We start from the raw sequence: 26,616 nt of genomic DNA, 5'->3' as shown, positions 1-26,616 counted from the left end.
AAAACTATCAAACTCATGTGATGTAATTCACCTCTATAAATATCAAACATTTGATTCTAGCATTCATTTAATTCTCAACCAAATTCTTGAAAATCTTAAACCTATGCAAAGCCTTTGATTTTTCTCTTCAAAATGTGACCCATTCTTTTAGAATAATCATCAATAAGAAGCATGAAGTACCTTTCACCATTTGACTCTCTTGTCGTTACGGATATGTACCAGCTCCGATGGTCTTGTAGTTGAGTACTCCTTGATTTTGTAATTGTTTCTGTTTTTCTTTCCCAACTGACATTCTCTACACATATTATAAGCAAGCCTGATGATTTTGGGCAGATCTCTCACTACATTGTCAGATTTGATCTTTCATCATATTATAAAAGTTTATGTCCCATCCTTTTGTGACATAGCCAACACTCATTACTTTGAGCAAAAGAACAACCTTCTCCACTCTTTTCCTTGAGATAGCAAAAATTTCCATTTCAAATAACTTCTCCAACTATTCTTTGAAGGCTTTTCTAGATACCACTTCTAAATTGATGAAAGTTAATCTCAATTCCCTTACTGTAGAACCGGCATATGCATAATAGATTTCAACTTAGTCCTTTTACATAATACACATCACTAGCTTTGTGTTTTTCATCAATGGATATAGTTACCTTATCACATATAGGTGAAAAGCCTTCACCAGTAAATGTAACTGATCCTCCATCATAGTTTTTCATCTTGATGAATTTTCTCGTCTCCAATCATACGATTTTATCATCTGGAATCAATGATCCAAGGTCTAGATTCTTCTCTAATATGTAGAGCTGTCTTCACAGATTTTTTGCAGCATTTTGTCTTTTGGACCTATTATTATAATAGCCAAGAATGGTACTTCATCATTTGAGCCACTTCCATCATCTTCTGATAAACGAGTCTCCATTGAATAAAAACTCATCTTTCCTTTTTCTCTGTTATCTATTCTAGTATTTATCCATACTGTTGCTTTATAAAATGATAATCAGCAAGTTTTAGTAGGGTTAGGTTATAGTTCTCATTTCTTGCAATAAAACTTCATTGTCTTATATATTTCCACCAGTCCCTGTGATTTCATTCACCCGGTGCTTGTAGCCTTCAATATTCTCATCCTCAAACTTTTTGAGAGTCCCAAGTTTATTTTTCAAATTCTGCAACTTGATTTGCTTGATTTTCTTATCTCCTTCATACATGATACCCAACTTTTCCCTAACTTCATATAAGACGCCTGTCTTACATCCCATGGCTTTCAGCAAGTTCGAATCACCTAAACAACTAATAATAGCCTTTGTATTATTTTCATAAGCCTTGATTTCATCTGGTGTAGAAGTGCCAGATGTCACAAGTGTCCATTTTCTAGCAACATCCAAAACTCCAAATGACAAAATCAAACTCTGATTCCATCCATTAGCCATCTCGGATCTCCCTCAAGCAATTAAGCAATGTAACACTAGTACTGAGGTATGTTGGGATGAGTTTTCGGGACAGGGAGAAATGGGCCTCATTTTCGGGACAACCAAGGAATGGTGCAAAGAAGGAATGTTGTATAGTATACATATAGAACTTGAAATGCTTGTTATGAAATGATGTCTCAGTAGAACATACCAAATTAAAATACTTGAACGTAACAAAATTGCAACATGAACTAGAACCATTGAACATTCAACATAGTAACATATTACATACCCAATAGTAACATTAAAAAATTGAAAGTCAAATAGAAATCCAAGTCCCCATACTAGGGGCAGCATGGTTGTGGAATGGCGGAGGTGGGGGTATTAGGGTATGTGCGTACCGGGTGCGGGGACGTCTCGGGGACGGCTACTCCGAGGTTTAGGAGGGGGGTGGGAGTCTCTGTGTAACACTGCAATTAAGCTTCTTTAAGAGGAACTCAACTCTCATACCAATTGTTGAACAGCTCTGAAAGCTAAAGAGGGGATGAATTAGCATGCATTGAAAACTTATTCATAATACACCTTTAACAATTAAATGCTAATCCAACCAACCATAAATAAAAGATATTGCAGTGAACACACATATATGGACACCATATTTATGTGGAAAACACAAAATGGAAAAAGCACAATGAGAATTAAATCACTATAAAAATAGCTAATTACAATATTTATTTTAGGCCCACTACCATGGAAGCACACTGCTCCCTAATGAAGGACATGCAAGCTAAAGCACATTGCCTTACGGAAAAATATAGATTTCCACAAGCTACCAAAAGAGAACATAATCATCTAGCAGGTACAGGGAAATGATGAATTGAAAAGATATAGGATCTCTTGATCAAACATTGCAATAGCTCTATCAAATTTGCACTTGTTTACCTCTTCTCTTTCTCATTCACCTTACTTTGCCTTCACATTCACTCCATACACATTTCGCATCCATTCCATAACAATTTCATCCTTTCACACACATATAGATAATATATATATACTAGCTTGATCATCAAAGACTCAACAAGGTTTACCATGAGAAAAGGACAAAATGTTTGCACAAAGTTGGCCACCATGAACACAAATATTCAATATGCTCCACCCCAGGAGATGAAGGGAGCCAATATATACCATAACATGTTGTCCATAATAAAGTCATCAAAGTGCAAGATCACAACCACATTTAAGGTCAGACCCAAATGAAACATGTAGAAAAACATTAAGGCGTATTAGTAGGTTGGCCCAAAAACACTTAAAGCACATGACATCATGGAAAGCACCACATTCCACAACAAGACCACTTTTGATCTCTTAACTCTTCCCCCAAAGCATATCGAAATCAAAAAGTTATAAATCAATTCAGCAAAATTTGTTGAGTCGGCTAGAGACCAACAAAGGTAACCATGTTGGGCTCAACACAACGGAGCAAACCAACATATGATATCTGAATTGGGACCCTGCAAAGACATTAGAAACGTGTCCACCAAATTGCACAACCCGAGATGCCAATGCAAAGCACTCTCCAAACTTATCTTGACTACTCCTGACAGCCAGCCTTCTACTTAACAAACAAAAAACACGACTTCCTCTAAACTTCTGTGGAGCTGAAAATATGATAGTGCAACAACACATTTCACCACCAAAACCACAAGTCATGGACTTTTTAATATTTATGCAGAAGAATGCATAGCATTCTCCCATAAGGAATTTTAAATACTCTTTCCTACATACTCCATCTTTTAGATATACCACATACTGACTTGTTATCATCATGTGAGCACATCAAGTACTCTTTCCTTCGTATCAAACTTCAGATACTTTTTCCTATATATTGAAATTTCACTTATTAAAACTTTAGTAAGCACAATGAGGCAATGAATAAAATTTACACAAATAAGAAAAAATATATCTTACATGGAAACCCTTTCGGGAGAAAACCATGACTAATAGCCACTTGGATCTATTATCCAAATCCAGCCTTGCAAAAATGGAGTATTCTTTACAAAGTTTTAAGGCACCAGGCCACAAGAAACACCAATCCCCTACAACTGAGAACCAAACCAGCAAGAAACATCAATCTCTTTGAATGAGAGGAACCAACACACTGATCTCCTTAGATAAAGCACCAACCTGCAAAATAATTGTGATCTGTTGTGTGTGTGCATGTGTGTTTGTGTGTGTGTGTGAGTGTCTGCCTTTGCATGCGTGTGCGTGTGTCTGCATTTGCATGTGTGTGCCTGCACTCTGCTTTACATAGTCATGATGCATGAGATGGCTGTTGCATTAATTAAAATCCTACAAACTTTCGGGTTTTCTTTAAGCCATGTGTTCTAATCCCGCATTTTATTTTGAATTAACTCTTTTCTTGTATTATATCATTTAGTCCAGTGCACAAATAGATATACGAAGCTTGATTTGAATAAGAAAACCACAATAATTTACCCAAACCTATTAATCTGGTTGCTACTGGTGATAGAATAATTATAAAAAAAACTTCTTAATGGCAAATAACAAAGTCTTCAAGGAGAATTTTCAAACCAAATATTACCTGGTGAGCAACATACTGAACATCTGCAACATTTCCACTTCGAGAAGCAATCTGAAATGCACTTTTTAAGCGACCACACACAACACATGCCAGAACTTTTCTGTATTGATGGTGACAAAGAAAATCATGATATTACTTTAAAAAGAATATGTTGCAGCAGATTAAGTCACTAATGCAAATGAAGCAAGAATTACAGATTATCTCAGGCAACAGAATACCTGTGGCTGCTAGAGAGCATATCTATAAGTTTGTCCGGGCGTTCTCTGTGTCTATTGGCAAATACATTTATAGCTGCTCCCAATACCTGGCATAGGCAAAGTCATCCACAATCATCATCAAATTTCCACTCAAGCCTTAGAATAGCACCGTGTTCTTTATCCTTCCACAATTGGAATAGATTAAGACTCGAAAATTTACCAGCCTAAACAATGCCATTTCATTGGAAAATCATACAATAGCATGATCCACGCAGAGACATAACAGCTTTACCTGATCCCAGTCATCCTCCTCAATTGTACCCTTAATGTTCTTTAGAAATTCGGTCAATTGATTTCCTTTCTTCCTCTCTGCAAGTGAAGCTGCAACACCAGCATAGATATGGACAGCTGCACAAAAAGTGAATTCGCAGTAAGTAATGGAAGAACAAGAAGAAACTGCATAACTTGAAACACAGTGTAATTACACATGAGAGCTTATATCCGGACTTTGTTTCTGGTGTCAAATTATAAAAATTGATGGATTGCACAACAGCTGCATAATCTGTTTTTACAATGTGAGGACGTTTATCCAGGAAAATTGAAAGAAAGAAAAAAAGACGTGCCAGATGAATTGACTCATACCAGGAAGATTGAATTGATAGATTATTTGAAAAGCTAGATCGAAATTCCGCTCAACAAGAGTTTCAGCAATTTCACACCTTCGTCTGCACAAAGTAATTGTCAACTAAAACAATGCTTAAAATGCAATGAAAAAGCAATATTGGCATGTGCAGAAACATGAATACAAGGATACGCAGAGTCAAAGTATCAGATTCATTACTGACCACACTATGTTGTCAATTAAGGTAGATTGAACATGTCATCAAAACAAAAAATCCAAAACTAGAAAATAATCAGCAATCACACAATTTCATGCCAACTGTCATTCGCTGGTGTGAGAACATAAGTTACCTTTTTTGCAAAGATAAATTTACATTGCAACTATTTAAATAAGTTTTTACATATTCTAAATTATAATAAAGTTCTCTGTGGACATTAAAATAGTTCCAGAAAACTGGTTTCCAATTCTAAGGATGCAAACCTGAACGTCTCAGAATCATTAGGATTTCCAAACAGAGAGTGCTTCCATGGTGGGAATTCTGCATCACTGAAACACCGAACTACATCCATCTGCAAGATTGATTCAAGTACAATAGTTAATACTTGCTCTTACCCAAGCAACAGATTGAACTATCAGATTGAAAGAAAAAGTATCAATTCTTTTTATTTTTCAATATAAAATGTGTTATCAAAAAAGATTGAAAGTTCACATCTTCCAGAAAAATCTTTTCAAGCTTTAAAGAAAGCATCATGGACATTTCCCTGCACAAAGCAAACTAATGCCCTTTTTAAATCACATTATTTTATCCTGTAACACCACTCTTTTTGTCCTCAGTACTATTATAATATATTTCAGTCTTGACTTAGTATCCCAAAGCCCAGGAATTAACACAATTTTAAGAAAAGAAATGTAATAATATAGCCTAATAAATATTAACACATTTATCAATATCCTTCCTAAAGTGCTCTAATCTATAGTCACAGAACTGACAACGGAAAAATAAAAAGAACAAATACATGAAAATAAAAGAACACGAGACTTGCATAAAAGAAATTCTGAAAGGGAAACACAAAGACAACAAAGGAAGCACTTAAGACACGGCATGCAATCCAAAACTACAACATACATGTTCAGTTCTGAAAGGGAAAAATTGGAACAAGTTTGTCAAGCCATAGAAATTGCAAAAAAAAATTGTAATCAATCCAAATAAAGATCCATTTGAATATCTGTTTTTTTTTTAAAAATTTAAACGTTAATTTAAACAACAAGATGAAAAATTAATTTAAGAAAAATCAAATAACATGTCTAATATAAGATTTAAGTTAGTAATTTAAAGCGCAAAATAAAGCAAAAAAAGGCTCTGGCGCGAAAAATGCAAACTTTGGCAATAAAAAATAAAACATCTTCTAATATTCATTTGGGTATTAGGGTTTCTCATCAAAAGCAAGGATTGTAGATGGTAATTGCTTCAATATACTAGCTAAATTGCCTTCCTTTGCAACGGGTGCAAATGGCATCCCTCTCAATCCTAAGTATGGAGGGTGCAGAAATTCCAGTGGATCTAGGACAAGCAAGGTGTGCATTCTGTTGACAATTTCCAGAATGGATCAGCAAGACCTCTGTCTTTTCCGTAAAAGGCAACTAGGGTTTTTAATAATCCTATAAATGCAGATAAATTTAAGTAGGGGCAGAGGAACGAACATCAAGCGAGCCAAGGATCAATGGGAGGCAAGGCACGATAGTTGGACCACTGTTTGGGGGTGTCGAAAATCTATACTCCCTAGACACAAGATCATCCTTAAGATGAGTGGAAAACTAACAAGAGGAATGTGGGTTATCCCCATAACTGGCAAATTCCAGAGATAGCCTATTAGACAAACAAAGTTTTTTGGGTAAGCCAACAAGTAAAGATTAACTGCATAAAGAAAGGGATGTGGCGCCATCAGACAGAGGACTAGCTGGCAGCCCTCCCCGCTCAACTGGGAATGTACAAAATGTCCTTAACATGACAAAAGATCAAATTGACCTTCTCAAAAATATTGCAAACCCTAAGATAAATAGGGTTCCTACAAATAATTTGTATTTTCCAACAAGAAATATCAATTTCTCTTATCTAGAACAATCTAACCTGAACACTGTAGGAGCACTAGAGTCTCCCTGAAATTTGCAAACAATGAGATCTACAGAAAAAATAAGGCAGGAGAGATGTATGGCAATTGTCATTAACAATGAATATACTAAAGGTCTCTGGAGGCATTGCAAGAAGCACAAATTATATCCAAAGTGGTGTGGCCTAGTTCCTCGATAAATGGCATTGTTGGTTGGCTGAAGGAATCCCTCAAAGAGCAAGTATCACTATCCTAATATGTAGTTTTCTTTACATCTATTGTATGTAAACTTCATTAAGAAAACATTGTTGAATGGAAAATATTACAATTTTTTTATTATATTTATAAATTGGAAGTGAACTTTGAACCAAAAAAACTTGATACTATAATTGCTCCGGGTAGTCATTCATCAAAGAAATTTTACACAGTAGGATCTTAAGGAAAATCGGGGGTTTGATGGGAAGAGCTGTAGGTATCAAAAAAAAAAAAAATCTTCAAACCTCTTCTGTCAAATTTTTAATAAATTTAGAACTTGATGCGACAATGTTAAAACCGGTAAACATTATAACCAACCAATCTATCTATTATGTTAATGCTGAAATGTATAATGGTTAGATTGATATAGGAATTGTCAAAAAAGAGGATGATTTACATAAAAAAATGGGGCAAATTTTGTGATTATACATTCACAACTACCGCAACAAATTGACTAGAGGTTCTTGTGTAGATGTTTGGAAGCATTTAGCTTTTCCAGACAATGGATAAATTTGATATTAATTGCACTTCCACACCAAAAGATTCCATTCTCTTTCATGGAACACTAAAAGGATTTTTTAATATCTCTTGGGTCTCTGGAAAGAAGATCCCATTGTTTCCACCAATATAGCAGAGTTTATTACCAAATACAAAACTTATGCACTTAATCTAGGTTACAATATTATCACGACATTCATACGACTAAATGGAAAAATACACACAAATGGTAAAATACATCTTTATAGATAGTATCAAAGAGTTTACATTACCAATACCAATGATATCCAGAATTACCATATCCTTTCCCATTCTCTAAGATCCCTACATATAGGGCTTGGGTTCGTTACGAAAGCCAACCGTTGCCATCCTTGGTACATGGTTTTTTCTAACAACTAGTTAAAAGTACCATCTATATTATCTCCTCCCCCCCCCCCCCAGCCCACTGAAAAACAAGTCATCTCCTGATGATAGTATCAACAATGCTTTATGAAGAGGGGTGAAATGACATCCTTGGAGTGGCAGACAATTTTTGTTTGAGAAGAATTACAGACCATTATTACACCATTTGTTTAGCGTGTGCACCTTCTAGAAGCTGCAATGCATCCATTCTATCTTTTCCTACTGCTGCCAATTATTCTACATGCATAGTCGTCACCTGTGCAAGTTTAGATTCCAGTTTCTCCACTTGCTCCCACAGAATAAATCGCTCACCTTCTGTCTTTGCCAATTCCCAAATAGCTTTTTTGAGCTCTATGTAGGTGGACCGAAAAACTTCCTCAATCTCAGACAAAATAGTCAAGAGAGGGTCATGTGCCCGTATAGCTCGTGATGCTTGCCACTATTGAGACTGTACCTTTGCCTCTTCAATAGGCTATCCCTGTTCAGTAAATAACCTTTTGCATTCCTCATGGCAACCATCTTTCATGAAGTGCAAAAGTGATTCGGTTGCTGAAAATACAGTGGTCTCTAGGTTTCCTTCTAATCTCATGTATAGCTTTAGTCATAGCCTCTAGCTCTTTAAGGAATTGTTGGGTGCATTCTTCAAAGTGTGCAAGTATTCCTTCTTCAGCAATGTGCTGATTTCTTTTCCTTTCATGCATGCGGGCTCTGTCTGTAGACCTCCTCCACCTTCTTGAAGTCGTAGAGATGGTTCCTCTATCATAGGTGGTGCAGGATTTCCCAACAAGCTTAGGGAAGGGGGCAGTATGTGCCCTACTTCAAGCTGAAATTCGGCAAGGAGATTATCTACCTCCTTTTCCATCATACCACGATCATGTTGTTCATGTGGCCCAGTCTCCATTGTACCATAGTTCTGTTGATTTTGTAGCCTTGTCAACTTGAGTTTGGGGTGTTCGCATTATTTTGCTTATTCCTCATGCAATTGGTTGTGTTGTCTCAATTCTTTGAGGGGTACTAATTCGTACCATATAGCCTGCCCCTTTTGTGGTCCTTAAATCCAATACCTTCGTATTTGGTATTATGTCCAATCGAACAAGCTGAGCCATAGATGAAATCTAGCAAGGTGCAAGTTTATCTACTTGGCTCCCCAATCTAGAAAAGCTAGTCCACCATCTACTCCGCCTGTGCCTTTAGTGTTAGTGTCGCTTGCCTATTCCATGTCCATGCAGTCCTCCTGGTTTGTACGCACAGTGTCTCGTGAGGGCATACAGCCTGTGGTCGTGCACGTACGACCTGTGTCCATACGACCCTCCTTGTGTGTATACCCCTTGTCCTTGGAAGCCATACGCGTACAGGTTGTACAACCTTCATTTGTTTGTATGGCATCATCTCCTTTGTGGTAAGAATGTAGCATTGTGCTTGTACTACTTACTTTTTGGGGAAGTGGTCCTTGTACTACTTCTACCATTTCAATGTCTTATGATGTGTCGTCCCTAGCTGTTGTAGAAGTGTGGCACTCTTCTTCTTCATCCTAGCTAGATTCTTCTGATGATGTTTCTTCTTCCTCTTTAGTGCTTCTTTCCATGGCTTGTACATTCTTTGTGTTAGTTGCATCCTGTATTGCCTTTTTCTTGCATGGCTCTACACTTCCTCCTGTTATGGCATCCAAATGCAGCCAATAGAACATGGTAGGTTTGCATTGTTGGTTCCTCAAATTGTTGGTTAGAAAACCTATGAGCCTTGCTTGCTCAATGCTGGGAAATTCAACACAATTTGGCCAACAATTGGGATTGATACTTACAGATCAAACCCTCTTCACTTTAGGATCCGCTAACCTAGGTGGGTGTCCCTAATGCAAACTTTTTGATATAGCTTATGCATATGTTATCGCTTAATGCTCTTGTGATAGCAAGTTATTCCCAAGGAGAAATCAATGGTGTAAAGTTGAATGCTAGGATGAATGTTTTAGATGTAAAAATATGATGAAGATGGTAATAGTGACTTAAAGTGATGTTGGTAATCACATAGAGAACCTTACTAATTATAATTGTTGATCAACTTAACAATAGCTAGACCAATCCTTTGCCATTAGGTAAATAGAGTCTAACCCTAAATCAAAGTACCATCAAACCCTTGAAGACAATGAGCACGCCATTGCTTATTGGATAGAGAACTTATCGAATATGGACCCTAGTCTAAGTGAATTTAACCCTAGTAACGGAGACCAATTAGAAAAACATTACATAGTATGCTAAAGTTGATAATCAAAGATACATGTAGAATTCAATCCATCAATGATAACATAGATTCAAGAGGACAATACTGAATTATGAGTTATTAAACATCCAAGGATCCGAATAGAGTATCAAAGGAGAGTATCTTATATTGCTATATGAAATAAGGAACAATAGTAAAACAGTGAAGATTGCACAAATCTTGAAATTGCACCAAACGTTAAAGTTCAAACTACTTTATAATATTGCATAAAGAGGTAAATATATCCAAAAATATCGAACTGTATAAATAACCTGTATGTATCTTGTAACTTGTAAGTTCTCTAAATGAGATCCTGGTACCCTTTCTTATAACTATTTGTAACTGACTAAACACTAATGCATATAAACTAAGAGGTTAACTTAACAAGTGTTGTATATCATTCATTCTCCAGTAGTGGCGGCCTCCTCTTCACTTGTTGTTGCACCCTCCTACACCAGCTCAGGTGCCATGTAGTCATTGATCCATTTAGAGATCTGTGCATGAGAGGGCCATGTGAATCTGGAAACCTTAGGAATTAACTTCCATATGTCTTACCATTTCTTTCTTGTAGCCACTCAAACATCAATTTGAAATCTAGCAAACTTGCTCTCCAAAGCAATGACCTTATCTAGTAAACTGTGGAAATCATTTATCTGGAAGCTTTCCTATTCTTTCAAGCAATTCGTTGCCCTTTGTGGCAATGTCATCATTTCACTCTTCCATTCCTCCAATCTTTTGGTCTTCCCACTGTTGAAGATTGTAGCTGCGATAGAGATTTTTAACTCTGAAAACATGGACATTATTACCGTTATTGTCATCTTCAGCTGAAAAGGTGACTTAAGTCTAGTTTGTAAATGACATGTGTCATTCACATGCACTGAGGCATGAATATTCGAAGAGTTATAATTAATTATATGAGTTATGGGAATCTCAAGAGACCTTCGGTTATAATGTGAAGATTCTCTCCTATTGTTATATATTCGCATCAAGCAAAGGATATTGAACACTTAAAGTTTTATGATTAATAAAATAATCTTTTGTTGTGTAGCTAGGTTTTTCCCTTCATTCTAGAAGGCTTTTCCCAAGATATTTCTAGTGTTAATTGTTTCAGTTTTGGATCTTTCTTATTGCCAGTTTATCATCAGTGATTCCTAGCGTCTAGTTTTAGCATGTTATCAGAGCCAGGTTTGATTTTAGCAATGAAGGAAGCCTATTCGTTTTGTATAATATAGTTGTGTTTGAGTTCTCTCAGTTTCTTTCTCATGTTGAATTATATAGTTGTGTTCAATTCTCTTGCTATTTGGCATCTCGTACGTTTGTGGATCATCTTTTGAATCTCTTTTCAAAGATTAGTGGTGATTAAATAAATATTTCCAATTTTGTCATTTTTTGGTATTTTTTGTTTTTGTGATTCTTGTTGGAATCTAATGTTTCTGTCGACACTGATTTATGGTAATAATATTCTGGAATTATCATTGTTCACATGTTCGGGTTGCATTTCTTCGATTTTTATTCTTCTAGATGATGTCATCTACTTTATATCTTCAGTAGTCTCATGGTAATGTTTTAAGGCGTACTTCTTTGGATATTGCAAGCTTATATTGTTGGGTGTTTTATGTCCTTTATGCCAAATTTTTAATTCATATTGGGCATGGCATTTTTGAGCAATAGGGTGGCTGTAGTGTCATCTTGGAAATTCTTTTCTCTTTGCATGCAACTTTATCCAATGTTGATTGAAACATTTGGATGTTATGTTTTGTTTTAGATTATTGTAGTTTGCATGATCTTTTATATTTTTTTATGAAGACCTCTAATTAAGCCTTGTTCTTTTCCGGCCCATATTTTCTATGGTTGTGGTGTGTTGGTATCTTAGTGTGTGCGTTCATCTTTCTTCAATATGTTTCATCAATTCTTCCAAGCAATGGATCAATCGTGCAACCTCATCTTATTTCAGTTAGAGCAAGAAGGGAAGTCACAGCTCCAATCGGTCCTCATGACATTTCTTTTAATTTATCTTGTAAATGTTAGGCTCTCTTTTTGGCATAAAGTATCAACAGACTCTAGTTTGATAGGATAATCGTATTTATGAATACACTCACTAAAAGATTATGTTAGAGATTAAAGAGCCTCTTTTTAATTAAAGGAAGAAGCAGGATTATTATTATTACTGTGTTGTGCAACTTTCAACAAGTGGTCTTACTTTTTCATTGTGAAAGACACATCAGCTATTGTTCATAATGGACTTCTCCTTCTCTTCCCACGTTGAGGATTTTGAGCAGTCAAGCTTGGAGCAAAATCGTAATTCTTTATATGGATGAACCCACCAAAAGAATCTGTGAAGATTAGTGTAACCGTTTAGGCTTCATACTCACGATGGTCGAGAACATGTTTGGAGTTTATTTTCTTTTCTTTAGATTGATAAGAGATGGAACGCCATTGATTTGTCATCATCATTGTCTTAATCTGTGTTCAGGTCCTTGTTCTGAAGATTTCCGCCTACCTCCTCAAGAAGAAATCTTATTGCGGTAGCCGAGGATCAATATAGTTAATAGAGAGGGTGACTAATGATAAACTTCCAGTAAAGAGAATGTTCTGACAATGTCATCTTTATTACAGGTCTTGCGGGAAGCATTGTCATTCACTCTTTTGTGGTAGTATACAACAAAAATTGAGCAATGTGTTGGAGGGGGACAATATATATGGAAATGCAATTTTAGCCAAAGCCAATATAGAAGCTCATATTACCAAATACACTTTCTAAAAATAGAAAGGATTCATCTCTATTACTCTTGACTTACTATACATAGTAAGTATGGAAAATGGAGTCCAAATGATATCGAACAAAGGCCAAATCCATAAGTACCTAAATGTTGGAGATGAATCAATCCTCAAAAGACCCTCTAACCATCCTCATTAGCCTACGAGGATCCAATATTAGACTAATCCCTGAAATTCTAATGCTGGCAACAAATAGGGACATTACAGATGCGGCCCATTTCTTAGAGATTAGTGATACCATGGTTTTTACCCAAAAGGGTCTCCATGAGATAATTTTGGGTGTCCTTGTCTTGCTGTTTTAAATCTTTGCATCTCTTTAGTTTCTTTTGATTTGAATTCTAAAATTATTATTCACCCCTCCCCCTCTCAATATTCTTGTGTTTTTCAATTGGTACCAGAGCTAGGTTCTTTCTTATAAAAGCTTCAAGCCTATGAATATGTCTGTCCTATGTAACCATGAGTGCCTTAGAGGGTTTTGCCACAAATCATGCTGCTCTTTTTTTTATGGGAATAACTATGTCTTTTGGAGTGTTCCAATGAAAACCTACATTATGTCCATAGGATTTGATGTGTAAATGTGTGTGCTCAATGGATACAATGCCCCAACTCAACCCCCTACTGATGCTGATACAAAAAAGGACTTTGAAAATAATGCCAAAGCCATGAATGCACTGTGAGTCAGCCAAAGAAATTTGGGATAAGGTGTTCAATGCTTATCATGGTGCTGATAAAGTTCAGAAGGCAAAAGTTACAAACCCATAGAACAATTTTTGAAGGCATTTGCATGGAGGATGAGACTGTAGCTTACTTTTTAAGAATTGATGAAGTCGTGAACGATTTAAGAGGTCATTGTGAAGCTATTGATGAGAAGACCATTGTCCAAAAGATTCTATGCACTTCGCCTTTAATGTTTAACGCAAAGTCTCTGTTGATGTCAGATTTGGATACTCTCACTGTGGATAAACTACATGGTATCCTAACAGCATATGAAATGGATACCAATGTTGATGGATCATCAAAAAGGCAAACTGTTTTCAAGGCTGCAAAAGGTTAAAGAGGAGAAAAAATCATGTGATAGCTCGAATGGTGATTCAAATGATGAGATAGCCAATCTTGTAAGGAGGCTGAAAAAAGGGCTTAGCAAATGTAAAGGTAAGCTGACTTTAAAATGTTTCAACTGTGGCAAGTTTGATCACTTTGCTTCTAAATGTCCTTATGAGAAAGAGGATGACAACAGTGACAAAAGAAGCTTTATGTTTGAAAGAGCTAGAAAATTTGTAAAAGGAAACAAGAGATTTGTTAAGTCTAAAACAGGTGCTCTACTCCAAGGATCGTAGTGATGGTTTTTCCAGCAGTGAGGATGATCCTCAAAATGACGAAATATTATTCATGGCAATAGATGACTTGAATTTGGAAGAGCATGAAAAATCTGGGGTTCCCAAGTTTGATGGCTCAAATTTCACTATTTGGAATTTTAGAATGATAATTTACATTTAGGCTTTGGTCTTGATGTATGGGAATGTGTTTCAGCTGACTATGTGCCTCCCATAAATCTCTCAAAGAGGATGACAACAAATGGAAAAGCAATGAGTGTCATCTTAAGTTGTCTTGCCAATTCTAAGTGTGACATGTACTTGCATCTGAACACAGCCAAAGAAATTTAGGAGCAGCTGTGTGCAACTTATAGGAAAGATCTTCAAAGTGATATGGCTCATATAGCCATGGAAAACACTCAGCTTGATGATCAAAATCCTAACGAGGATGATGATGTGGAAGATGGTGAAGTTGACTCGGAACTTGAGTTGGTTGCTGCCTTTTCTGAAATGAAGAAGCTCAAAAAGAAAAATCAGAATATTGTAGACCTACTGCAAGTGAAATGCCAAGAGAAACTAAAGATTGTTATGGTTCTTAATAAGGCTGAAAAACAGTTTGTTGATTCAAAGATTTTGAATGGAGAAAGATCCAGGGAAGTTCAGAAAATTAGATTCAAATGAACGAAGAAAACAATTTTAGACTAGAAGCTGAAGTTGTAACTCTTAGAAATCTTGGAAAATCTACTACTTTGTCAAGCAAAGACGTGGACATCAACAACTTCAGCACGTCATTGGATAATCTCCTAGCTTTATAAAAAAACAAGATTAGATAAGAGAGGGATTGGACAAAAAATTGGCCAATGCTCTATGTCTCAAGAAAAGGAACAACAGACCACAAGTGGAGAGCGGCACATTTCCATCAAACCAACTCATTTGAACAAGATGAACAAGACCACCTTCTATGGTTATTGTTTTTCTTGTAATTATTTTGGACACAAACCAATAAATCCCAGCTCTTTCTCTAGGAGAAAGCTTTATTACTTCAACAAAAATCCTTTTGGTTCTTATGGCAATTATAATATCATTTGTTATAGCTGAAACAACTTGGTCATACTGCAAAATTTTGCAAGAGTAATAGTGCAGGGTCATTGTACCATGGTGAAGCAAAATTAAAACCAAGGATTATGAAGTTCGGAGGAAGAAGAATCAAGAGGTATCTCTTAAATCCTTGGTTGTTCGGACTACTCTTCTTGCTAGAAATGAAAAAGACACAGTATGTAAACAGTGGCTGCTATAGACACATGACTGGTGACTTAGTAAGTTCATTCTATTAAAAATATGACAGGAGTAAGGTCAAATTAGGTGGCAGTTCATCTGCTGAAGCTATTGTATTGGAACCTTAACACTAATTAATAGTGCAACTAAAGTTGAGAATGTGCTTTATGTCAAAGGTCTTAAACACAATTTGTTGAGTGTAAGTCAGCTTTGTGACCAAGGTTATGATCTTGTCTTTAATTCTAATGCTTGCACCATTAAGAAAGGTGAACTCATTGCAAATGCTACTAGGGTAGAAAACAATCTTTAAATTCTCGATCATACTAATGATATAACTTGCTTTTTGAGTCAAGTTGAAGATGCCTGGCTTTGGCACAAAAGAATTGGGCATATAAATTTTGATAATTTGATTAAGTTCAACAAGAAGGAAGCGGTTAGAGACATGTCTTTGCTAGAGAAACCAACAAGCATTATTTGCAAGAATTGCCAAGGGAAGCAAACAAGAGCTTCCTTCAAACCAAAAGAACGTTCCAGCTGCAAGCCACTAGAGCTTATCCACACAGATCTTCGTGGGCCAACCAGGACAGCAAGTCTACAAAGTGAGAGGTACTTTATGTTGCCGATAGATGATTACCCTCACATGAGTTGGGTGATCTGACCTTCCCAAATGTGATACACCTCAATTTGCTATAATACTTTGAACTGGGTATTGAATTTTACAGTCCCTTAGGAAATTGTTATATGTTTCTTCCTGTTTCATAATGAGTAATATTATAATGAATTGATTATTTAGATTTATTAAGTGGATATAAGTACATGTACTTTAGCCCTCAAACATTTATTCTCATTATAATCCCCAATGTTAATGAATTGACTAATTGCAATATCCTTTTATTGAGATACTCCCAATCTTCTAACTCATATGGAATTTTATAAATGCAATTCATATGGTATGACACTCTTGAAATGTTGGGTCTACTTCTTTGTTGGTTGCTACATTAATATGGAAACTCACACTCTTAATTAGTTTCTCATTGTTGCTGGTGATAAGGTTGTTCATGGTTGATTGTCGATTCTACTATGTAGAACACCCTTATAATCTCCAAATGGTTGATTTGATGATCCATTATATACTAAGTACAATTTCCATACCTCTCTAAATCATTGTCGACAGTACTCTTCTTATCTTTTGCTGATTGTAAATGTGTAAATGCTATCGAAAACACGCTGATGTTTATATCATAGCTAATTTGATTGGAAAGTATTTGTTGGGACTATTACTTTCGCTGACTAGATTAGATTCCTTTACTGCCAATTGGATTAGATAAGGTGTCTGGCTCCTTCTTGTCTATTAATACCACTTTCCTTGCAAGTATCTATACCTCTGATGATTATACTTAGTCCTCCATAGTTATTGTCTGAATCAATATGAACCCCTTAAATGCTTAATGATCAGATATGGACTGTCATTAGTTTATAAAATGCTTCTATCTGTTCAATTTCTGAGTGTCGCTTGAAAATGAAGATTCCCCTCTTAACACATGCTAACTTGAATTCCTAATTTACAGAATAACTCATTGCAGGAGCTCTTGCAGTGACGACAATACCTTCGGAATAACTTCACAACATTGAAATCTCAGCAGCAACAACAAATACTTAATCAAACCTTGATTGGAAGAGTTTAGAATGAACTGGGAACAAACTATGAATAGAATGACGAGAAAAAAAATGGCTGCACAACAATGTTTCTGTTGAAATATTTTAAATCTTTGGTTATTTTCTTAGTCCATAAATGCTTGAATGAACTATTTGACTTCTATGACAAGGTATTAAACTCTCAAACCGTTGATTATATATTACTAACTCTGGAATGTTCAATTGTTTATGGTTATCACCATTTATAATCTTGTAGGCAACCTCCACATGAATAATTGACTGAATCCTCCCTGCTAACTCATGAGCTCTCTGCGATCCAACGGTTGAGTTTTCGTTGTCACCAATCTTGTTGTTACAATGTTCTAATCAATGCTCGATGAGTACCCTATTGATAGTATATTTCCTTGCTTCTTCACTTCTTCACCATTTTTTTTTATCCCCCCTAATTAATGAAGTCGACTCATGATATATAATATAATGGAGGCGGATAAAGATTTCAAATGTTGCCTCAAAGGATATGACCACCAATAATAAGAGTTTAGGAATTAATATCAACTCACATCAGTCGATTGAAGTTTTTATTTGTTTTATGGCATAAGCATGATAATCTTCATATATATATATATATATATATATATATATATATATATATATATACACACACAAGGTGGAGATGATATAATTTTATTTTATATCCCAAGGGATATAATGTTGCAAAATAAGGAATAGAAGTATCATTGTACGTCAGTTTACGCTTAGGTATTTTAGTTAAATTAAATGTTATTTATTTTGTATTACAATATTACTACATTCAGATTATATTATACCATTATATGAAGAATAAAATTATTAATGTCAATTTATACATTTGAATTATCATTTATTTATTTTTAAAATTTGATTTCATGTTTCTATTGTAATTATAATTATTTATGTTTATTTATAATCACAATTGTAGTTGTATTTATTCATTTCTTTAATATTTATTTATCAATAAGAAGTCTTCTGGATTCAATTGTGTATTTTTTTACCATCAACGTTTCGGATCATACTACATGATCCATCATCAGAATGTGAAAGAGTAGGATAGAAGAGATATATAGTACATGATTCATATCTCTACTATCCTACTCTTTCACATCCTGATGATGGATTGTGTAGTATGATCCAAAACGTTGATGATAAAAAAACACACACAATCGAATCCAGAAAACTTCTTATTTACAAATGGATTGTGGAAATCTGATGATGTTAATTTATTTATCATTTTAAAAAAATTATCATTTAATTTAATTAAAATAAGGGGACATTACAAGTAATTTTTCTCAAAGAAAAATCTAAAGCTCTAGAAAAGTTTAAATTATTTAAGGCCTCGGTTTAAAATGTAAGTGGATTTAAAAATTATATGTTTTGTTCTAATTATGGCGGTGAATTTATCTCTAATGAGTTTGTGAGTTTTTGTGAAAAACATGGAATTAAGAGACAAGTTTCAACCCTTAGAACACCACAACGAAATGGTGTTGTGGAAAGGAAGAATAGAACAGTTGTATTGCTTTTTGTCAGGTGGCAAACAATTTGCTGCTCCTTGGCCGTGTCTTCAGGACTCATAACATAATGATCTATGTGATTAGATTTTATCATTGACATTTTTTGCTACATCCTTGTGACTGTTCAGCTAAAGATTTTTCTCTCGTTAAGAGGGAGTGTTAGAGGTTGTAGCTGCAAGAAATCTTTATCTCTGGGCATTGATTCCATTATAGTCACCTTCAGCTGAAAAGGGTGTTTATGATAATTGTAATATTAAATATAATGACATGTATCATTCAACATGCATTAAGACACGAAATGCAAAGAGTTGTGTTTATTATAAAGGGTTATATTGTTAGGAATTTCAAGAGACCTTTCATTGTAAAGTAAAGAGTCTCTCTTGTCTGCTATCTATCACTTCAAGAGAAAGGCATTGTACACTTGAACATTTTATTATCAATAAAGAAGATCTTTTGTTGGTGTGGCTAGGTTTTTCCCTTCATTCTAGAAGGGTTTTCCGAGGATATTTATGTTTGTCCCTTGCATCTATTTTGGTTTTCCTTATTGCTATTATCTCTATTTTCTGGGGAAAACCCAACAGCAGTGTCTGTTTTAATGTGAAAAGCTTCTTGTTGTCTGTGTGTCAAGAGGCTTAGTGGTGTGTGCTCTGGAGCACACCAATAATTGTTCACAGGTGGCCAACCGTTTAAAACAGGTCACGCAATAATGGATGATCAAGCATTTCACAACTGGTCACTCATATTGGAAGGTGCATGGTCATTGCCAAATGGAAATGCTAAGATAGGTAAAATTGATGATATGCAAACACATAATCTCTTACATGGTCAATATTTCCTTCCACTGTGGAAATCACTCAAGGTATTCAATGTTGTATAATAATGGGAGTTTGCCAAGCCATCCGAAGGTATATCCTTCCATTGTTTTATAATGATCAACAATTATAAATAGGCAGGTGAAAATGATGTATTAGAGGTTTGGTGCCAATCTGCTTGTTAACGTGTCTGAAGCTATGACTGCTGAATCAACAGAAATAGTCAAAGATTCTCAGTACAACAAGTGCTTAAGAAATCTGGAACAGTTACATTTTTAGCACTGATTTTCCTTCAATCTGCTCATTAACGCTTGTGTTCTTACATGTCATGCCATTTTTGGGAGCATGCATGATTCAGGAAAATCATTTAAAACGATTATTGACGGACATGACAGGTGGCTCTTGGCAGACACAAAAGGATAGATTTCAATGCAGATAAAATGCCTTGGCGGTGACCATGGTTTGCATGACAGAGTGAGATTGAGGCGTTGTTGAACCATAGTAAGGTGTCAGATTGTGCTTGTTTTTACAAAAAAAATCCCAGAAGAGTGTTGCATTAATAAATAATGTTTTCTGCGTGAATACAGAGAGATAGCAGGGGTTAATATGTTCAGGGCTGTGAGCGTATGAAGATTTCTATGTATGTCAAGGTGCTTGGGTGACTGTGGTGAGCAGGTAGTACTAAGTTTGATTACTCTGTGTTGAGATAAGAGAAATGACCTCGGTAAACTGAGATGACTTTCACAGCGGTGAGTTGATGAGTTGATCTAGATACATTTGCATTTAGTTCAAGTGATCTTGAATATGCAGGAGCCTGTTTTCATTAAAGCATTTGAAAAGTCTGGGAAACAGTTTCAGTGAGTTTTAACAATTCCTGGTAAACAAAGAACTTGATCTGACTGTAATATTGATCTCTATTATCTTGTTTGTTAAGGGAAAGGGACTTCTGGAGGTAGTTGCCTCTGATTGTCAAGGTTGGAGCCTGTACTGATTTGGTTGTGCAAGAGTTGCAGCTCTTCATGGTACTGGTAGCAGCCCATTTCTTAGAGATTAGTGATACCGTGGTTTTTACCCAAAAGGGTTTCCACGAGATAAGTTTGGGTGTCCTTGTCTTGCTGTTTTAAATCTTTGCATCTCTTAAGTTTGTTCTGATCTAAATTCTAAAATATTATTCACCCCCTCCCCCTCTCAATATTTTTGCATTTTTCAGGCCTGCGTATTCAAGTCAACGAGTGGAACACCTTGGATAATTGCTTTCAAGCCTCTAAATTTTTTTAAAGTAATTAAGTGTTTTATCTTGTAGTGCATTTTTTGCTTACCTAGACAGTTTCTCTCCTAGCAATGTGAAAGTTGCCAACCTATATGTTTGTTTGCATTTACCCCATAAGTTTCAGCATGCTTTATTTCTGATATTCTGTTTGCCACTGTGTTGCCCTCCGTCTCCCAAGCATTTAAATAAAGATTTGCAAAAACAAATTAAATCAAGTACACAATTTTTGTTTGCCCAAAACCCTGCACAGGACCCCACATTCTGCTGAACGCACCTCCTTCACAGAAATCAACCTTTCACTGTCAGATCTGGAACTGCATTTGGCACTGCCAAACAAAATCCCTATCTGTTTGAACCCTTTGTCTGTCTACAATTGTATTGTAAGCCTGTTCAAAACCATTGCCGATTCTGGGATTTAACTGTAACATACTATCATCATTTGGAGGAGGAGCTATGAGTAAGGGATGAAAATAGCTTGCAATTATTTAAAGTTTCTTTGCTTTAAAAGTTCATATAGAGAAGAGTGCATAGAAATAATGTAGTTCCTTCGAATTTCTATACATTTTTTTTTTTCAAATAAATGAGTCTGTCTTGAGCAAATTGAAAACTAAGCCTGCCAACTCTAAGTTTTGCTACACTAATTTCCATATCAAAATATCATTTTTCTATTTAAGAATTAAATTCTTTTTCTTGTGGACTCAGACAAGATTGATTCATAATTTCCATCATAAAAGTTCAAATTTTCTAAGTTAAAATTAAAAAATTGTTGTCAACAATAAACTTTTCTGTTATTCAATCTGGCTGAAACATATAGTGTTTTAACTCAACTACCTTGGTTGTTACTTTATCAGTAATTAACTTATTTGTGATGTTCTTCAAATGGCAAAGCACAATCACAATGAGAAATCAGTTTATGGATATCCATACCTGTATAGCAACACGAGCAGAAAATTTCACAAGCTCTTCTTCTGTAAGCTTCTCAGAGGCACTCTTTCCTCGCCCAGGCTTTGGAATGCTTTTCAATTTATGTCTTGCTGCCAGCCCATCCTCAAAATGCATCTGAATATGCAAAAATAAGTTAAGAATTTTTAAATATTTACATTAAATTTCCAAATTTATACAGTACCTCTTTTACAAGTTCACACTATAGGCTATCAATTTGAGATCCAAGATATTCCTAAATTGTGAAAAGAAAAAGTACACTCCTTCTAACAAGGCCAATCCCCCTAGAACATGATTTTACATTCAAGATACTTAAACCATAGCCAGTGTATATCTTCCACTGCATGACGCAAATAATTAGCTTATCGGTATCTATGTTAGTTTAGCAGTTATGTTGTGCTTCCTGATGAAAAATAAAAATACATATCAAAGCCAGGATATTTTGTCAAAAAACATTATATAACTATCTAAGATCCAAGATGATTCTAAATTGTTAAAGGGACTGGGCAAAATTATGTTCCTTTTATAGCCGACACTGTAGGCTAACAAAAAGCATTATAGCACTAATTAAGATCAAAGGTACTTCTAAATTATCAAAGGGAAATCTATGTTCCTTTTACAGTCTACACTATAGGCTAACAAAAAGAATTATAGCACTAAGTAAGATCAAAGATAGAAATAAGTTCTCAAAGGGGTATCTATGTTACTTTAACAAGTCCAGACTACTGGTTATCAGAAATAATTACAGAGCTAATGAGCATACTTCTAAATGTTGTACGGAAATCTATGTTACTTTTCTCAAGGATCATCCTCCTAGAACATGATTTCTTATTCATGATACAAAAACCATAGGCAATGCATATCTTCCACTACATGACACAAATAACTAACTCATCAGTGGTTTAAGTTATTTAGTGTTTCTTTTTAGTATCCTCATCATAAAAGCTATATACACAAATCAATTAAAGCATTATCTGCTGAAAACATGCCTTCACAATTGTAGCCTCCTACCAACACTTATATCATATATCAATAACGATGCATCACAATTGAATATTAAACATGGGAAAATATTAAGTACAAAATTCCAAATAATATCAGAAACAATATTAAACCAAATATATTAACACAATCAAAGATAAAATTGTCAACATCTAGGCTATATAGATAATGCCATTAACTAATCTCATTAAACTTAGTTATGCAGAAAACATAATACATGTCATAAGCCCATGTGTAATTAGAGAAAGTGTAAAGTACAAAATTAGGATACAAATGTATAGCTTTAGGAAGAAAATTGTCAATAGAAGAATAAATTTGCTTCAGATAAGAGGATAGCGTGGCGGCTAAATTCTTCAGATGTCCCATTGAAACTCGGTTATTAAGTGGTTGGTTTTAGTTATGCATATAAACTTAAGGTGACTAAATAATTGGCGAAGCTTCTGCATTTAGATTACTCTTCTCTCTTTAGCCCCCTTTCTTTATAAAGGGCAGATAATAATTGTTTCAGTAGTTGGAATATTTATTCAGAATTATGTAGCAGTTTTCACATAAAGATTGTTTTTCTTCACCAGCTGGCAGCTGCTCACCTTAGAGCCTGGGCTGTTCCAAAACTCTAGAATACAATCATTCCACTCGGTGTTCTCATTTTTGCTTTAGCGACATGATATTGATTGAGTTAATAGTAACTTCTTAAATGAATGTATTGACAAGAGTTTTTCTATTTTAGTTTAGATTGCAGAAAGGATCATTACTATAGTATCAAAGCCTTGATACTACAAACCTAAAAAATGAATTCGATATGCACAGAACTGAATTTGAATACAAAAGTAGAAGGAACATAGTTGACAAACTTGTAATAAGTGCTAAGTGTTCCATTCACTCTCATGAGAAATGGGTTCTTGTGAACCACTAATCATGGAACATGGGTTAATAAATTTGACTCAAAAAACTACAAAAGTGAGTCCTTGTAGTCGGTAAAATGTATAGTGTAGCCGACGGGTAGAATAGTATCCGAATGGGCGCATGACGCTTGAGTCACCCCTTCGGAAAGGTATATGTACATGCCCAAGATGGACTTTGGAATCATCGTTGTGATCATTTGTAGCCATTGTATTTGGATTGTAATCATTGAGTGCATATATGAATAAAGTATCTGTTCTGCGTTGAATCGTGCTATACTATGTGTTAGGTTTCTTTACCCTGTACGGTAAACATTTGGTGCCATTGCTAGATGTACCTGGAACGAAGGAATGATATGAAGATTAATGCCGAATTTGCTTAACAAGGATAGGAACAAGGTGAAAGATAAGGATGAACTACGTACAACACAAGAAATTTTAATTTTAGCACAACAAGCAGAGCGCATGCAGAGACTTCAGCAGATTGTCGAGGGGCACCGAAGGGGTGAAGAGGCACAGACGGAGGGAGTACAATCACCTAGTAGGCTAAGGAGTGTTGAGGAATTGCTAGAGGAGACTCGACAACGCTTAAATTTGGTGGAAGAAACGAAAGAGTTTTTAAACCTGTATACGCCGAGGGTAGAGTGTTCGAACGGAAGGAAAGCAACTCGCACAGCTCAAAGTGTCGAGGGAGCATGAGCGTGGAGTGATCTCTTCGTTCCCGATACATCAGACGAACGGATACAGGCGGAGAATAGAACAGCCTCACTTGAAGAAGACCTTTCACTAGGCAATGCGGTTGTTGGAAACAAGACTGATATACAAAATAGTGCGGGTGTACAAAACAACGCAGGAGTTCAGAACAGCACGGGTACACAAGTACCTCAGAATCAAAGGAAAGTAACGATGGCAAGTCCTAAAGAAAAATTACCCAAGTTTCATGGTGAGGGTACAGCTGTAATGTTCCCTTTCTAGCATTCATAGCATGATGTTGTCGTTAGCCTATTTCCCCACAGTCCCGTAGGCTAACTAGGACATTAAAGGGGCTTAGAGGCCATTTGGCCTAGACAGTTTCAATTGCAGGTCTTTCTGAGGGGTTCTGAGGCAACTTTGGGCATACTTACTATTTATAGTAAGTCATCTTGGACATGGCCGGACATTCAATCACAGTGGTATGTCGATGGTAATTGTTTAAAATCGATAGGAAAACTTATTTATCATTGATAAGATTTGTTATGCATTGATAAAGCCATTTTATAAAGTTAAATTTAAATATTTAACTTTATTAATGCATAGACTATAGTTTGTGGAAAATATTTAAATTAAAAGAGTTCCCTTTATTTTTATAACACATTGGAGACATAAGGTACATAAAGGGAGTTATGTTTTATCCCACATTGAGAAAACGAAGGATTGAGCTCTTGTGAGAACACTATAAAAGAAATGGAAGAGCTTTTTTTTTGTATGCTTGGATGAAGATTAATGTTATGTTGTTGGATATCTGATTATCGGGCTTGGAGGACAGAATCCCTCGTTGCTAGCATTCTCTTCGCTGTTGGAAGACACAGTCAGGAGGATCAATGGTGTTTTCACTTCAGGAAATACACTGGGTTTCATTTGGGACGTTCGCATAAAGAAATTTACAAGGGTTTGAGGTGCAGATCTTAAGTTAGTTATTGCTATAGTGCTGCATGAACAATATTTTTGCTACAGTCGGCATGAACAGTATTTTGCTACAGTACGGCGTGAACAGTGTTGGTATCAAGTTTACTTGTTTTTCCGGCTGATTAGAAGTTTGGAAGGCTGCCGACTACATCTGCAAAATACTACGGCAACTAATTCCAGGTTTCTTCTGTCAAATTTTGATACTTTGCCTAATAATTGTTGAATACAAGTCTGAATAGTTGTTGCAGCCTTTAAGGCAGCTGTAAGTGCACATCTACATTTAAAAATCACCCTTTATCAGCAGATTGAAAGAGTTTCCAAATTTTTCATATATTGTTGAATGTGTGCCAAGTGTTTGTGAAAATGTTATGATGGGTATTATGCATTTTAATGTCACTTCATAGTTGTTCGTAAATCTACTTATTGGAAAGCAATTTATTGAGGAAATCAGCTTTATGAGTTTGCATACAAAGTGTTTGACAATATTCCTTAAGTTAAATTTCTACAAGTCAAAGTTTCAAATCAAGGGAGAATATTACAACAGCAGACCCTATCCGACATTGTAAAACATGTGAAACCATATGGACGGCAAATGGTATGACAGATGAAGATGATTGGGTCAGACAGTTCCCAACGACCCTACGGGGTGTGGCAATAGATTGGTTTTCCGACATCACTCCTCAGAAACTCAATACATGGGAGAATGTTAAAAAAGAATTTATAGTAGAATTCAGATTGCTTCGGGATGATAATGAAATAGTGGCTGAGATATATAGTACTAAACAAGGAAAGAATGAAACAATCCGGGCCTATGCCAGACGACTAAAGAACTGGTTGGAAAGATGGAAAGTCAACCAACGGACGGTTTGAAAAAATGGTGGTTTGTGGAGAGGCTATGGCCGGCTCTAAAAAAGAAGATGAAGATTGTACCACCGGCGTCATACACCGACACATATACTCGTGCAGTGGATTTAGAAAGTGAACAAAAGACAAGTAAGAAGAAAAAGCATAAATCCTCCGATTCAGATGATTCTATTGATGTTTAGCATCAGGAGAAGCAATACTTGAATCTTCTATGATGTTATTATTTGCAAATACATTTCAG

The 26,616-nt window shown here is 35.6% G+C and overlaps 1 protein-coding gene across 2 annotated transcripts in view; it reads right to left on the bottom strand.

The window, feature by feature from the left end:
* LOC149565469 (zinc finger FYVE domain protein) overlaps positions 1-26,616 on the bottom strand; it is a 190,501-nt gene that overhangs the window by 21,907 nt on the left and 141,978 nt on the right. For both annotated transcript variants that reach the window (XM_089819008.1, XM_089819006.1), the window contains exons 30-35: positions 21,931-22,062; positions 5,314-5,402; positions 4,854-4,936; positions 4,504-4,619; positions 4,233-4,318; positions 4,015-4,114 (exon numbers count right to left, since the gene is read on the bottom strand). In XM_089819008.1, the coding sequence (XP_089675134.1) occupies positions 4,015-4,114; positions 4,233-4,318; positions 4,504-4,619; positions 4,854-4,936; positions 5,314-5,402; positions 21,931-22,062 (606 nt within the window). The remainder of the gene's footprint in view (positions 1-4,014; positions 4,115-4,232; positions 4,319-4,503; positions 4,620-4,853; positions 4,937-5,313; positions 5,403-21,930; positions 22,063-26,616) is intronic.

Source organism: Cupressus sempervirens, chromosome 3 (genome assembly GCF_028749045.1).
Source record: "Cupressus sempervirens isolate cs-2001-9-10 chromosome 3, ASM2874904v1, whole genome shotgun sequence".
Lineage (NCBI taxonomy): Eukaryota > Viridiplantae > Streptophyta > Pinopsida > Cupressales > Cupressaceae > Cupressus > Cupressus sempervirens.
This window is presented reverse-complemented; position numbering and strand designations above follow the sequence as displayed.